Source organism: Perognathus longimembris, chromosome 3, assembly GCF_023159225.1.
Source record: "Perognathus longimembris pacificus isolate PPM17 chromosome 3, ASM2315922v1, whole genome shotgun sequence".
Taxonomy (NCBI): Eukaryota; Metazoa; Chordata; class Mammalia; order Rodentia; family Heteromyidae; genus Perognathus; species Perognathus longimembris.
Window position 1 is genome coordinate 10,393,844 of NC_063163.1, and position 16,382 is coordinate 10,410,225.

Genomic DNA, 16,382 nt, shown 5'->3' on the forward strand with positions numbered 1-16,382 from the left:
AGAAAACGGCCAGAAGCGGCGCTGTGGCTCAAGTGGCAGAGTGCTAGCCTTGAGAAAAAAAAAAAAAAAGAAGCCAGGGACAGTGCTCAGGCCCTGAGTCCAAGGCCCAGGACTGGCCAAAAAAAAAAAAAAAAAGAAAAGTGATATTGTCCTGTGGCTAATGTTAGTACTTCGTAATTGCTAGGGTAAGAGCTGGTTTCAGCTGGGCATGGTGTTGCATGCCTCTAGTCAGAGTGCTTGGAAGTGGGTGCCAAGTTCAAGACCAGCCTCAGCTACATAAGGAGACCCCACCTCACCAAGAGGAAGTTTTTTTAAAGTTAGTCATTTAAACAAGCTTTTTCATCTTAAGTGGAATTCCTATTTTATTGTCAAGTTTAGTATTAAGCATAAAAAGTTTGTCAATATGGGCGGGAGGGAAAAGGAGAGGGGGGAGGGGGAATGAGGAAGGAGGTAACAAACAGTACAAGAAATGTATCCAATGCCTAATGTATGAAACTGTAACCTCTCTGTAATTCAGTTTGATAATAAATATATATATAAAGTTTGTCAATATATATATTTTTAAACTGTTTATTTTTTATTCCAAGTTTCACAAGGTTACATAAAGAAGATGATAAAGATGAGAATGATGTTCTAAACATTTTTTCAGTTGCTTCTGGCCATTTATATGAACGCTTTCTAAGGTTTGTGTTTGCTTTATCTGATTTGTTAAAAGTAATGCACTTATATGACTCAGACTTTAAAAAGAATAAAGGAATTTACAGTGAAGAGAAACTACAGTCTTTTTGTACTTGATTCTTAGTTATGTTTCTCATAGGAAACCAGCTAGTATGATTTTTATATCTTGCTAAATATCTATAGTCTAGTCTATATCTATAGTCTAGCATATATACATATACACTAAATATACACATACATATATAGTCTTTTTGATTCTTTTATCCAAATAGTAACAGTATATAAGATACTCAGCACCAAAAAAAAAAAAAAAAAGATACTCAGCACCTTGCTTTTTATTACTTATAATCATGCAGTAAATAGATTGTTTAAGTGCAGTGAAATTTGATGAGGTTGATTTGACTTTGAATCCTGTTTTTTAAGAGTAGGAAATATAAAAAAGAAAACAATAAAAAAAAGAGTAGGAAATATAATATATGTAATATATAATAAAATGATTGGTAACAAAAATAAGTTTAGAAAATGTCCTTTCCCAGTGAGGGAAATACAGGCTCACACCTGTAATCTTAGCTGAGAGGAGGGGAACCAAGGCAGAAAAATTCAAGAGACCCCTTCCCACCCCACACCTGGGCCCTGGCACGGACCTGTCATCTTAAGCTAGATGTTCCCGGCAGCAGAGTGCATGAGAGGCCCTCCCGATGGAAGGAAGCTGGGCGTGGCGCTGTGTGCCTATCATCCCAGCTGAAATGGGCATGTGGTAACACAAAAACATTCCTGAGCAGGAAATGAGACCCTAACCTAGAACCAACCAGCTAATAAACAAGAATGGAGGCATGGCTGCCGAGGAAGTGTAAGATGCTAAGTGCTAAGTTCAAAACCTTAGTACCCCCCCCCACACACACACACAAAAAGCCCTTGTTTTGTAAAAAGAAGGAAAGAGATAAAAGTAGGAAAATATATTAACAAAGTACAAAGGGATATTTTTAACAGTTTATGGGAAAGAATTACAAAGGACTCAAAAAGTATAGTGTTGATACTTTAAACAAGAGCCTCAGATACACTTATATCTTTGAGAGGTCTTCTTGTATAGTAAAACAAGTGCCCTGTCCAGTAAATGCATCAAACTAGACAAAGGTTAAGTTTTGTAGACCTAATATTTATTACCTAGTGATATCAGTGGAAGCAAGCTTCTTCTAGTGCAGCTTGTCAGCAAGGACAAAGCTAGTCAGCCTATTATCAGATACGTGTTTTTATATCCTCATCCATTACATATTTTATCAGCCATATTTGAAATAGTTCAGTTTGATTTTTCTACAGTTCATAATAGAAAACTTCTAATTCACACCTTTAAGTATTTGCATCTTTAAAAGTTGGATGTTAACTTACATTGGGTTTAATATTCCTTTCTACAGAATCATGATGCTTTCTGTCTTACGTAACACCAAAACACCAGTCAAATTTTGGTTTCTGAAAAATTATCTTTCACCGACATTTAAGGTAAGTCATTGCTGTTCCTGGAGGGGTGATGTTTGAATGGTAAATTCCTGAGTATAATTGGAGGCTCAGACCACATTTTTCTTTTCACAACGAGCCTTTTAAAATGCATATCTACTCTAATTACTATCGTTAGTAAGTTTTGTGTGTGTTTTTTAATTAAGGTGTTTTGTTGATTTTTTGTTGTTGTTGTTATTGTTTTGCCAGTCCTGGGCCTTGGACTCAGGGCCTGAGCACTGTCCCTGGCTTCTTTTTTGCTCAAGGCTAGCACTCTGCCACTTGAGCCACAGCACCACTTCTGGCCTTTTCTATATATGTGGTGCTGGGAAATCAAACCCAGGGCTTCATGTATAGGAGGCAAGCACTCTTGCCATTAGGCCACATTCCCAGCCCCCGTTAGTAAGTTTTGAAATGAGGGGTTGGAGGTGTGGCTCCATCAGTTGGTAGGTTGCCAGCCAGTGAGCGAAAGCATCAATTACTGAGTTCAAGTCCTTTGTCTCAGACAGAAAGAAAGGACATTTTGAAATGATATTCAGTATTTTATCTAGCTTGAGAAAAACTAAACAATTATTATTTAAAGAGGTATTTAAAGAAAAAGAATAGCAAGCAATGCAATCAAGTAGTCAGAAATCGGGATGCTAATTGTGGTTTTGTAATAATACAATTTGATACTGGAAAACATGTAAAGATTTTTCAGTGAATAGAATTCTTTCATACTTTTACCAAGATAGTAGTATCAAGAAAACATACAAATTGTGCCCTAGAAAATAGTTCTACAGTAGTCCATCGAACAGTGAAACTGATTTTGTGCCATACAGAGACTGGTGTGCTCACTGGGAACTATCGTCTGGGGTGTTGTATTGGAAAGTTTCATGTGGTCAGACCTCTGCTGCCTTTCCTCAGCTTCACTCCTCCTGCAAGTCATTCTGCTTGTCTGTATTCATGTACACAGTAATCACATTCTCAGATTAGAGTCTAGGTTAACAACAGTTCCCTAGAGTCCTCTTCTTGTAGGCTGGAAGAAATGGTAGGAGCAGAAATAAAAACAGCCCATCGTGCTTTTGTCAGTGTTTACAGGCGTGTGGATGTCCTTTATAGACACTTTTCAGTTGTTCTTCAGAACAGTCCCAGGTGGTAAGAAAGCTAAGAACTGGCCTGCACCACAGGGGACCTAAGACCACACTTAAGATTAACAATTCATTAAAACGATCCACACAACTCACGTTATTACATAAACATGCATTTAAAAAAAATTAGTGAAGGAAGAGGCACCGAGGTGTCCTGTCTCTCCCCGCCCCCCCCCCCAGGAGGCTGTGTGGTTCCTGGACTCAGATTTGGTGTCCAGCTTTTGTATTGGGCGTTGACCAAGCTGATAGCCTGCCCGGCTGTCCCTGACCTTTAGCCCCTCCAAACCTGAGCTGATTCCTTCTGTCTCAAGGCCCCAGCCTTTGCAATTAGCTGAGATGAAGCGGCTCACTCAGAGCACAAGTGAGATGTGAACCTAAGCTTCTGTCCTGAAGGCTGGGTGACTCGCCTTATGGACCCATGTCATGTATCCTGCACCAACAGGGACTCCCCTCCGCTGCTTTGGCAAGAGGCAGCAGCATCTGAGAAGGAACACATTTGTTCCTGCATTTTTCAGCAGGTTGTCCTCCTAACCAAACCCAGCATAGGGAGCAGTGGCGACTGCACCGACAGATAACGCAAAGTGTGAACGCTATCCGAGCAAGAGATTATCCCACTCATTAGAAAAACGGTGATATGGTTGGATAAAAACTCACCCCACATCATGGCCAAAAATAGTACCTTATCTGAAATACTGTTTTCCTTTCCTGTGATTTATGTCATCTCAACATTTGTCTTTTAGAAATATATATACATACATACTACATACATACATACATACATATATACATACATACATTTATGTCTCATACACACAGAACAGTAATAAGAGGCAGAAACCAGGGGCTCATTTTGAGGCCAGTCAGGGAAAAACTTAAAGTTAGATGTGGGAGCCTGTCCTGCTATCCTGATTACACAACAGGGAAAGAAAAATACAAGATTTCATAGCTCACACAAGCCTGGGCAAAAATGCAAGGACGTGGATGGGAATGTGGCTTAGTGGCAAGAGTGCTTGCCTCGTATACAGGAAGCCCTGGGTTCGATTCCTCAGCACCACATATATAGAAAAAGTCAGAAGTGGCGCTGTGGCTCAAGTGGCAGAGTGCTAGCCTTGAGCAAAAAAAAAGAAGCCAGGGACAGTGCTCAGGCCCTGAGTCCAAGGCCCAGGACTGAGAAAAAAAAAAAAAAAGTGGCTGGGAATATGGCCTAATGGCAAGAGTGCTTGCCTCGAAAAATGCAAGGATGTATTTGAAAAATAAACCAAAAAGGGCTTAAAGCATGGCCCAACTGGTAGAGCTACAAGCATAAGCAAGCACAAGGCAGAAAGAGAATAAATCAAATTTTGGCATTTTCCCAACTAATTCATTAGAGGTCATAGTAAACTCTTTCCTTTAAAAGTGGTTTGGGGGCTGGGGATATGGCCTAGTGGCAAGAGTGCCTGCCTCATATACATGAGGCCCTGGGTTCAATTCCCCAGCACCACATATACAGAAAACGGCCAGAAGTGGCACTGTGGCTCAGGTGGCAGAGTGCTAGCCTTGAGCAAAAAGAAGCCAGGGACAGCGCTCAGGCCCTGAGCCCAAGGTCCAGGACTGGCCGAAAAATAAAAAACAAAAACTAAAAGTGGTTTGGGTTTTTGGTTTGGGGGGTTTTGTGGTTGTTTTTTTTATTTTTTTTTTATTTTTTTTTTGGTAGGACAAAGCTGCTCTTTCCTTGATTTGCTGTTTGGCGTTTATGTTTTTAGGAAGTAATTCCTCACATGGCTAAGGAGTACGGGTTCCAATATGAACTAGTCCAGTATAAGTGGCCCCGGTGGCTTCGTCCACAAACCGAGAAACAACGGATTATTTGGGGTTACAAAATCCTTTTCCTGGATGTTCTTTTTCCACTAGCAGTGGACAAAATCATTTTTGTTGATGCAGACCAGGTAATAAGATTATTTGCTCACTCTCTGTTTTGCTGCTGCATAAACACGTAGGTGCACTGTGACATCCCAGCCGTGGCCTCTAGTCTAACTCTCGCTGTCATCGTCCCAGGGGAAAGTGGAAGGCATCGCATGGGGTCATTTATTATTTAGGAGATGACAGCTTTCCCTTTAAAATAGTAGATTTTTAAATGAGCATTGAAAATAAAACAGGAGCCACCTGAATTTCTTTAACTATGAGCTGCTTGTTCTTGGTTTGGTTTTTTTTTAAATGATGTCTCCTTGCTGGAAAAACCCAGAGAACATTCAACATTCATTCAGTAATCAAGCCCATAATGTTCTGCTACTTTTAGGAAAAATGCTAAATTGGGCTGAAAAACAAATTATCATCTTCTTAAAAATTTATGTGTCTACAAGTTATGACTTTCCCTTTCCCTGCTTGCATTGCCTTTGTAATCATTAATGGGACACTGTGCAGCACTTTAACAGCAGTAGTATAAATTAAGTATTTGAAGTAGATCTTTTGTATCTAAAACAAGTGTATGTAACTTTATTAAAACTTACTTGTATTCTATAAACCATTATTTTGTATTTTGGTAGTATTTTCCAAGTTGATAGCTATGAGCTATTATAAAAGAAACTTAAAAAAAAAAGTATGTGTGATACAGCGAGCATGTCCTGACAAATTTTGTAATAAATATACATTTCTTACCTTTTCCCCAATACATTTTTCCAGAAGGCTGGAGACATTTTTTTTAAGCTGTACTAATCATGTCATTAAAGCAATTTAGAATATTCGGGGCATTTTTTTATAACTCCCATATGGAGTAATGCATGTTTATGATAAGATGATTTTCAATTATTAATGCACACATTTAGAAACCCACACTGAGTGCATAGTAAGAGCAATGCACCTCAAATTGTGTGTTGTATCAAATACCTTACTTAGGAATGTTACAACAAAGTATTCTAGTACTAAATAAGAACTCTATTGCTGCTATATAGACTTTGATTATAAATTTCAGGTATCCTTTGATCTGTAAAGACATTATGAATAAATGCAGCTGTTTCCTACACTAGGCTAATAGTGAAAAATCCCATATAAATGACATACATTGTCTTAGAGTTTATTCATCATTGACGGCATTGTAATTATGTAGATTGTGAGACACGACCTGAAAGAGCTCCGTGACTTTGACCTGGACGGAGCCCCCTATGGGTACACCCCGTTCTGTGACAGCCGCACGGACATGGATGGCTATCGCTTCTGGAAAACGGGATACTGGGCGTCACATCTCTCAAGAAGGAAATACCATATCAGGCAAGAAAATGTACCTTATGTATTAACTCACAATATGGACTCTCCTTAGAGAGTATACAGTAATTACAACCAGTTACATGGTGCTTACTACATGCCAGTCACAGATAGAAGTCTTTAAACATATGAGTTCAGAAAATCTTGATGACAACCTTCCTGGCGCTTTTTGTCTCCGCCAGTGCAGGCTTCTCTTACTACTTCATTCTTGACGGGTATAAGTGATAGAGCTCCAGAACGCACTCCTAACTCTCACAGAAGACTTAAGTTTGGTTTGCCAAGAAAATGCGGTTACTCCATTCAAGCTGCTTCTCTTTGAGAGCTACCAATTTCAAGACAACCAGGAAAAACTTAAAAATGACCCGTAAAGAATAGAGATCCTACAAGAATTGGGACACACTTCAAATTGTGTCTAATACTATGTCTATTACTAATATTAATGTCTAATACTAGAAACTAAGAGTATATTTATGAAAAGACTTATTATGCTCAAGGATATAGTTAGTAACATCACTATAGACAGTCACTGGAAGAAACTATATAAACAGCATGAGCCAAGAAGTGTTCCTTTTTTCAGTGCCTTATATGTGGTGGATCTCAAGAAGTTCAGGAAAATCGCAGCAGGTGACAGGCTCAGGGGCCAGTACCAAGCTCTCAGCCAAGATCCAAACAGTCTTTCAAACCTAGATCAGGTGAGTAAAATGGAAATTTAAAAATGTAATGCATGTGCATAAACTGCTTCAACTCAGACATCAGAATCTTTTGTTTTCAACTGTTTTGTATACGTTGGGTATTTATAAAAATATGTGCACTTACAAGTAATTTTCAACTCCATTTCAGTAGGGTTTTTTCAATGTTTTGAATACTAATAGCATTTTAGCCTCACATTGTGATTCTCAGTCTCTTTCTCGGTGCTGTCTCATTTAGTTGCTCTTTTCCCTTTTCTTGTCGGTGTCTGGTACAGAGTTCAGTGAGTTATTAGGTGCACTGTCACACGCATTAGGGTAACACTTTGGGGTGCCCATCTGGCTCCCCACAGGGGACACAAACAGGGGACCTGTGTTGTAAGTGAGATGGGACCTTGACTAGACCATAGACTTAAAAAGTGCTGTGTGACCAGCAGTGCCTTCTGATATTAAAGAGAGAGAGAGAGAGAGAGAGAGAGAGAGAGAGAGAGAGAGAGAGAGAGAGAGAGAGAGACAGGCGGGGGAAGCTTCCTACCCTTTCCCAACACAAAGAAAATACAAGAGGCCCTGGGCAGTTCTCCTCGGTGTGACTCGTGCGGGAGGACAGGGCCTGGTGCCTGGCGTGGGCACAAGTCCGGCCACTGCTATCCTCCAGTCCCACGAAGAGAAACCACCCCGCACGCCTCTGTCCACAGAGTCCTGAAACGTTTCAGTGTCAAGACTGTAAGTGATTAAAATATCAACCAATGGGGCTGGGGATATAGCCTAGTGGCAAGAGTGCCTGCCTCGGATACACGAGGCCCTAGGTTCGATTCCCCAGCACCACATATACAGAAAACGGCCAGAAGTGGCGCTGTGGCTCAAGTGGCGGAGTGCTAGCCTTGAGCGGAAGAAGCCAGGGACAGTGCTCAGGCCCTGAGTCCAAGGCCCAGGACTGGCCAAAAAAAAAAAAAAATATCAACCAATGAACTAACTCTAGATGAGAAAACAAGCACATGACACCTTCAAAGGTCAAACCCACAACAGGAAATGCTAAGGTAAGAAAAGGAGAAGAGGGGGGAGGGGAAGAAGGAGGCCCAGACAAAGACCTCAGAAGCCTGATGATAAAGATGATCAACAGAATGAAAGGGGACAGTATTAAAAAAAAACAAAAAATTGAATTCAAGGCTGGGCGCCAGTGGCTCACACCTGTAATCCTAGCTACTCAGGAGGCTGAGATCTGAGGATCATGGTGTGAAGCCAGCCAGGGCAGAAAAGTCTATGAGACTCTCATCTTCAATAAACTAGTCAGAAGAAGCTGGAAGTGGCACTGTGGCCCAAGTGGTAGAGCACTAGCCTTCAGCACAAAGAGGCTTAGGGACAATGCCCAGGACCTGAGGGCAACCCCCAGGACTATAAAAAAGTCCTGCAACCCCCAGGACTATAAAAAAAAAAAAAGAACAACAAAGCACCAAAAAGTGAATTCAAAGAGATAAAAATAAACTTATTTTTAAATATCACAAAATACACATAATAAAGTTTAATGTTAGGAAGACTTGCAGAATATAAGAGAGTAATAAAGAAAAAACGGGCTGGGAATGTGACTTAGTGGTAGAATGCTTGGCTAGCATCCATGAAGCCCTGGGTTCGACTCCTCAGCACCACATAAAGAGAAAAAGCTGGAAGTGTGCTATGGCTCAAGTGCTAGTGTTAGCCTTGAGCAAAAGGAAGCCAGGGACCCTGAGTCCCAAGGCCCAGGACTGGCAAAAAAAAAAAAAAAAAAAGAAGAAAGAAAGAAAGAAAAGAAAAAGCATAGAAATCCTGAGAAATAATCAAACTTAAATTCAGTCAGACTTAGTGAAAGGCCCACTAAGTCAAATTAAAAACTTTGTAAAGTTTCTCCAGTAGAGTGAATCAAACTGAAGACAGAATATCTGGCTTGAACACTATGTAGATATATTAGAATATTCAAATGAAGAGTTAGAAGAAAAGGTAAAGAAATATAACTGAAACATGCAAAACTTCTGAGATTCTATTAAGAGACCAAACATAAGCATTGTGGGTTTAAACAAAGGACAAGTAAAAAACTAATAAATAGAAAACATTCCATAAAATAATAAAAAATTTCCCATCACTCAAAAATTGGAAGTAGAGCTGTGGCTCAATGTGGTAGGGCACTAGCCTTGAGCAAAAGAGCTCAGGGACAGCGCCCAGGCCCCGAGTTAAGCCCCATAACTGACCAAAAACAAACAAACAAATTACCAAATTGTAAGAAAGAAAATGTATTCTGTGATGTGAGACCAGACCAGAAAAGAACCACCATAAGATGCATCACAGTTAAAACATTAAGTTTGCATACCAAAGAATACAATGAAAAGCCCATCAGAGTAACAGCAGATTTCTTAACAGAAGCACTAAAAGCAAGGACATGGAATGATGTATTTGAAGCTCTGAAAATAAACAACTGCCAATCTAGATTAATGGACCTAGAAAAGTTATCATACATAATGGAAGTGCAAAATTTGAAAAAAGAAACTATGATAAAAATTAAAATAGTATATGACTTAAAAGAATCCTACACTGCAAGATAAAGGTAAACATAACCATTAAAATGGGGGGAAATAAGTCATATATATGAGCAGATGAGCAAATGAGCAGGAAACCACAGTACAAAAACAACACCATGGCGGGAATTACTAAATTCCACTGCACATTATTGCTTTCAATTCTTCAATTAAGATGCACAGTGTGACATGTTGGATTATAATGCATGACTTGATCATATGTTGCCTACAAGAAATGAATCAGACTGATAAAAGCAAACATTGACTTAGGTCAAAGGGAGTACAGGAAGACCTACCAAATAAATGGACCCCAGAACCAGGCTGAGGTAGCTACACTTGTATCAGATAAGATAGGCTACACACTAAAATCAATCAAATGAGTCAAGGAAGAGAGCAATCCTTCTAGAAGAAATAAATGTGCACCAAACATGTATGCACCCAACTTCAGTGCACCCAAGAACAAATACATAAAAGTATAGGTAAATTCCAACACAATAGTAAGTGGCAGACTCCAATACCTTAGGCTCACCAATATGTCATCTAGACAGGAAATTATCAAAGAAACCCGAAACTTAAATGACACTATAGACAAAAACACATCTACAGAATATTTTAGCAGCAGCTGCTCAAAATGCATTTTTCTAAGAAGCCCATGAAATTTTCTCCACAATATTTTAGGATATAAAGTAAATCTTAGCAAAAGAAGAAAAATGAAATAATTTCCTGTATTCTATCAGACCACAATGGTGTAAAGGTAAAACTCCACAGCACAAGACTACAGAAAATATGCAAACACATAGAGTAACATGTTGAATGGGTGGATCATTGAAGCAAAAGTTCTAGAATCTAATGAAAATTAGAATACAACCTACCAGAACCTTTCAGATACAACAAATTGGCTCTAAGAGGAAAGTTTATAGCTTCAAGGGCCTACATTAAAATTTTAAAAGTAGAATGGTGTCAAATAAATAGCATAATGATGCATCACAACTTCTAGAAAATAAGACATGAGGGAATACTTTGAAACCCCATATTCAAATAAAGTGGGAACTGTAGAAGAAATGGTTACATTTCTACATGAACTTGAGCTACAAAATTTGAACTAGAATGATATGTCCAATAGATTTGCAACATATGGAAGCCGTAATAAAGTCTCCCAACAAAGGAAAACAAACGTAGGGCCAGGCATTCTATCTGCCAAATTCCACCAGAACTTTAAAGAATTAACACCAATACTCAAAACTTTCTCATGACACAGAAACTTGTAGGGAGAGGAAGGAACCTACAGCTCCTGGTATAGAAGAGAATATTTCCTAGAAAGAGGCCTGTAAAACTGTCTCAAGGTCTCTGAATTCCTGGGCCTGTTTGTCAAATATTCTTGAACCCCTGAGCCAGCAATCTTGGCTTAGAAAGCCCAGAGAGTGCAGTCGGGAAAGTGTTCGCGAAGCATTGTTTCCAGCCAGGAGACGAAAGTTCGCCTGGAAAGCGACGGGGTCCGGCATAATCAGTAGTAACTGCCAGGTGCGAGCAAGCGCTGACTCGGGGCTCCCGGGAGACATAGCTGTCCACAGGAGGTGGCATGGCCGGGTGGGGTTCTGGCCCCCCTCTTCCTCCCGTATTCTAGAGTTGAAGATTAAGGAGACATGGGTGTCGTTTCAGTGCGTAACATGAGGAAGCCAGTTAGATCAAATCAGGCATGTAGAGCTTAAAAGCAGCTCTCAAATTTGCATGTGTAATTGTCTAAATGACCCTCATTTCTGTATGTCTGTGTTGAAATCTCTTTTCCTCCAATAGGATCTTCCAAATGATATGATTTATCAAGTTGCCATTAAGTCTCTGCCTCAAGATTGGTTGTGGTGTGAAACCTGGTGTGACGATGAATCCAAACAGAGAGCCAAGACCATTGACCTGGTGAGTGTTGGTGCTTCATTTGCACAGATGTCACCATGAAAATGTTTGAATGAAAATAGTTTCTGTCTTACAAATGTGTCTCGCTTTTCCTGCTGCTCAGTCTATGAGGAATTTCCTTGGCACGGCAAGGAGAGGAAGGGCTGGGTTCGGGCCGCTCCCCTCAGCCCCAGCCGCTCAGCTTGGCTCATTCACAGGGATGCAGAATATACTTGTGCTCATAACTGGAGGTTATTTCAGTGGGAGGATACAAAGCAGAGCTAACTGGGAAATTTCATTCTTGAGCAGCTACCTCCTAGCAGTAGCACTACACAGAAAAAGGAAGAGGCAAACATCCTGATGCCCAGCTAAACCCTCTCCTCTTCAGAAACACTTCAGGATGATGGAATGCACTGCTCTTAGCCAGCTTCTTGGGAGAAAAGTTAAGGGAATACAGACAAGTGCCAAGGAAGCATCCTAAAAGAAAGTAGAACATGATTAATGGCACTGAAGATGGGAGATGTATATGAATGTTGTCAGGCTCCTATTTGGACTCTTTCAATCAGGACTATTTCAATCAAGGTTTCTCAGCCTTGAATTGGGTACTAGATATTCTTTGGGGGCTGTTTATCCATTGTGGGATCTTCAGTAGCACCCTGACGACTACACATTCAGTGACACAAGTACCCGGCTACTAGGCCTCATTCAGGGCAACTCAAATCTCCAGACCTCGCCAAAGCTCCATGAGGCGAGATGCACCGATAGACTACAGCCCCGAGTTAGAGAAAACAGATTGTAGCACAAGCGAACTAAAGAGAGCATAGTGTTGCAAATAGTTTCTGGCACCATTTAAGGGAGGAAATATTTCCATCGTTTTCATTTTTTAAAATTGCCTGTAAAGTTGTCTTCTGTGAAGAAAATGCTGTTTTCCATTACTATAAAACATATCTCTGTAGGAAAAAATCCACAGAAAGGACTAAGAGAGCACAGACTGTGGCTCCTGGCTGATGGCTTTCTCCTCCCAGCCGGAGGCGGCGTGGCGTGGTGTGGAAGCCGCTTCAAGGCCTTGCTGTGTCCACACTGCTGCCCAGCAGCTGGGCTGCGTTCGAACGTGGAGAGGTGCTTGCCCCATTGTCACTTAGGTCTAGGCAAATGGCAGCTGCGCTCTGTAAACTTTCCCCCAGCTCACACCCTCACGCCGGCCAGCCTCATCAGCTCCGCCCTCAAGTACGCCCAGCCTCTCATCCTAAACCCTTGCCTTTGGGCCCATATTTAATTAATCTCCCAAGAAACTCAGTAGTGGGACCAAGTCGTTAAAATCGATTGACTGTTACTGAAATAAGAGATGATGTTGTTTTAGTTTCTTCTGCAAGATGAACAAAGCCCCTCACCCCAGCGCAGTCCCCTGGGGTGCCCAGGTCTCAGAGGGGGAAGGGAGGAGGCGCTGGAGCCAGGGCGGAGCTTCCAGGTCCAGGGCTCTTCTGCTATGTCTGTATAGCAGATTGGCCTGCCATGTTCTCTCAGAGATCATAATGTAATGACGTCTTTAGTCAAAACATTGTGCAGAGTTGTCCAACACTTCTTATGAACTATCAAATTCTTTCCACAAGATTTCTAAATGTCTGATTAAGGTCTTTGCAGTAAGCAGTAATTACATACATAGATTTTGAGTTGTCATTTCACTAGCTATACTCAATTTTCATTACATTAAGTACATAGTGAGGCTTTGCTTTTGATAAAATGTATATTCTATTGGTCATCTTGAAACATGATTTTTCACTAACAAAACTTGTTTGAACTTATAGTGCAATAATCCCAAGACAAAAGAACCCAAACTGAAAGCTGCTGTCAGGATTGTCCCTGAGTGGGTGGAATATGATACAGAGATACGACAACTATTAGATCATCTCGAAAACAAGAAGAAAAGTACAAGTAAGTCATCATCACCCTGCAGTTACATCTGAGCCATACATGCAGTAATTGGATCAGAATAGAGCAGACTTGTTTCTTAGTGATTGATCGTCGGAACTTAGGAAAATCAGTGGCTTCATTAACAATTTCATTTTATATAGCCTAAGCTCACAAACCTTTGGTATAATGCATGTTAATTATAAATATTAATGAATTTCATTAATTCATTAATTAATTTAGGGATTGAACCCCAGATCTCATGCATGACAAGGAAGCTTCCTACCACTGAGCTACACCCTCAGGCCCATTTATTCTCTGGGAGTTTAAACTCGCAAGTTGAAACAAAAAGGGAATCTATTCCCCATGATAGAGCTTCAGCTCCTATCATTATGAAAGTGGGTAGTATAACATTTGCTTCCTGCCAACCTGCTGTGTTATAAAATAATCTCATGCCAGGCACCCATGGCTCACACCTGTAATCCTACCTACCAGGAAGGCTGAGATCTGAGGATGGCAGTTTAAGGCCAGGCCAGGCAGGAAACTACTCAGAAAAAGCCAAAAGTGGAACTATGGCTCAAATGGTAGAGCATTAGCCTTGAGTACAAAGAGGCTCAGGGCCAGCGTACAGGCCTTGAATTAAAGCTCTAGGACCAGCAATCAATCCATCAATAAACCAGTAAGCAAATAATCCTTGAGTAGTTCAGTAAAGAATTTCCCCAGTATGAGGAAAATTCTAAAGTTAAAAGATGATTGCTGGGGCTGGGGATATGGCCTAGTGGCAAGAGAGCCTGCCTCGTATACATGAGGCCCTGGGTTCGATTCCCCAGCACCACATATACAGAAAACGGCCAGAAGGGGCGCTGTGGCTCAAGTGGCAGAGTGCTAGCCTTGAGCAAAAGGAAGCCAGGGACAGTGCTCAGGCCCTGAGTCCAAGGCCCAGGACTGGCCAAAAAACAAAAAACAAAACAAAACAAAACAAAATGATGATTGCTGGGTGCCAGTAGCTCACACCTATAATCCTGGCTTCCCAGAAGGCAGAAATCTGAGGATCATGGCTCGAAGCCAGCCCGGGCAGAAAAGTCCCCGTGAGGCTCTTTATCTCCAATTAACCACTCACAAACTGAAAGTGGTGCTATGGCTCAAAGTGGTAAAGATCCTTAGTCAACCCCAGTGTTGAAATTTTACATAGAAAATTAGTTTAAATTGGTGACATTTACATGTAAGAGTTCAGGAATTAAATATCAACTTTTCTCTCTTACAGTTTTGGCACATGATGAACTCTAGCCTGGTTTATATAAGACGGAGGTATGACCAGAAATCTGCCACCTTCTGTGGAACTGGGGAACTACTGCTAAGAATATTAGGTTTCATTGAGAACAGTGACATGTTTTTAAATTTAAAAAATATTTAAAATACATACACTTAACATATAGAATAGGTCTGATTTATCTAAGAAGTGACCACTGAGTATTTTAAACTAGGTGGTTACTCTTTCCTGATTGTTTACAACACTGGATTTTTCACCAGTTCAAGTTGGTTCTTTCAAGTTGGCTAGAAGGTATCTGACTAGCTAGCTCTCAAGGGTGTTGATCAAACCATCGACACCATTTTTTACATTTCGTCACAGAAAAAAAAATTCATGGTTTTCTCAGAATAAGAATGATAAGAATACTTTTATCACTTAAAAATATAAGTAATGTTGCACTGTCACATATTTTTCTTAAACCACATGAGGTTTTACTCCTATGCTCTATTTATATTGCTTTTATCCTATTTCATAAAACAGTATTCCATGGCCATATATATATACATATATATCTACAGATATATGTGTGTGTATGTATGTATGTATATATGTACTTTTTAAAGAGGACTGTATATTTAATAAAAACCAAGTATATATATAGTTGGCTTTCTGGCTGTTTAAATAGATGAATAATAGATATTTTTAAAGTATTCAAATATCTCAGGATCATAGGATTCGGGGACAAAAAAAGACCTCAATTGTCATTTGGATACCATGTCCATCACCTAAGAATGAAAGAAGCATGATTGTTTAAAACGCTATCTGTAGGATACTGTTGAGAAACCTTGAGGAGTGGTTGGCATCTATAGGATACTGTTGAGAAACATCGAGGAGGTGAGGAGTTGGCCAGTGCGCCAGCCGCCCTCTCGGCTGTCACAGAACCTCAGGTGATCTCCAAACCCCCGCAGCCATGAGGGACTAATTCTCTGCCTGTAGAGACAGACTAGTTCCTCTTGGAACAGGGTCTCTTAACTCTTCAGGACTAGGCAACATAGCCTAGATAATTTGAAAAGTAACTTCATCAGCCTTCTGTTGTTAGAAAATGCCTGAGCTAAATCACGGAGGGAAGGTTTATTCTGGCTCATGATTTCAGTCCATGGTGGCTTGCTGCATTGCTCTGGGCCTGTGTCAGCATATGGCAGGTCTCATGGCTGCTGGCCAGGGAGAAAGGGATTGAGATGTTGATAGCACCCAAAGGCGGGACTCCCTGGAACCCAACTTCCTTCCACTAGGCCACACCTCTTAGAAGGGTCCAGTAACCACACAAGGAAGGCCTTTGTTTAGCATATGGGCCTTTGGGGGACATTTAAGAATGAAACTGCAGGAAGCAGAGCAGTAGCTTTAGGTGGTAGAGTGCTAGCCTTGGACAAGACCTCAGGGACAGCATCCAAGCCCTGAGTTCAAGCCCCACAACCGACAACAACAAAAAAGCCAAACTTGAATACCCTTTCTCAACAACTCCTCTCTCATCTCAGCCTCTCCCTCTCATTACTCTTCTTCTTAAGTATTTGCC

General features: G+C 40.7%; 1 protein-coding gene across 1 annotated transcript in view; it reads left to right on the plus strand.

Moving 5' to 3' along the window:
* Positions 1 to 15,375, plus strand: part of Uggt2 (UDP-glucose glycoprotein glucosyltransferase 2) — an 83,144-nt gene extending 67,769 nt beyond the window's left edge. The window contains exons 32-39 of the mRNA XM_048341172.1: positions 588 to 683; positions 2,091 to 2,175; positions 5,042 to 5,224; positions 6,382 to 6,542; positions 7,114 to 7,228; positions 11,560 to 11,676; positions 13,458 to 13,584; positions 14,825 to 15,375. Of these exons, the coding sequence (XP_048197129.1) occupies positions 588 to 683; positions 2,091 to 2,175; positions 5,042 to 5,224; positions 6,382 to 6,542; positions 7,114 to 7,228; positions 11,560 to 11,676; positions 13,458 to 13,584; positions 14,825 to 14,847 (907 nt within the window). The 3' untranslated portion in view covers positions 14,848 to 15,375. The remainder of the gene's footprint in view (positions 1 to 587; positions 684 to 2,090; positions 2,176 to 5,041; positions 5,225 to 6,381; positions 6,543 to 7,113; positions 7,229 to 11,559; positions 11,677 to 13,457; positions 13,585 to 14,824) is intronic.
* The last annotated feature ends 1,007 nt before the right edge of the window (positions 15,376 to 16,382 follow it).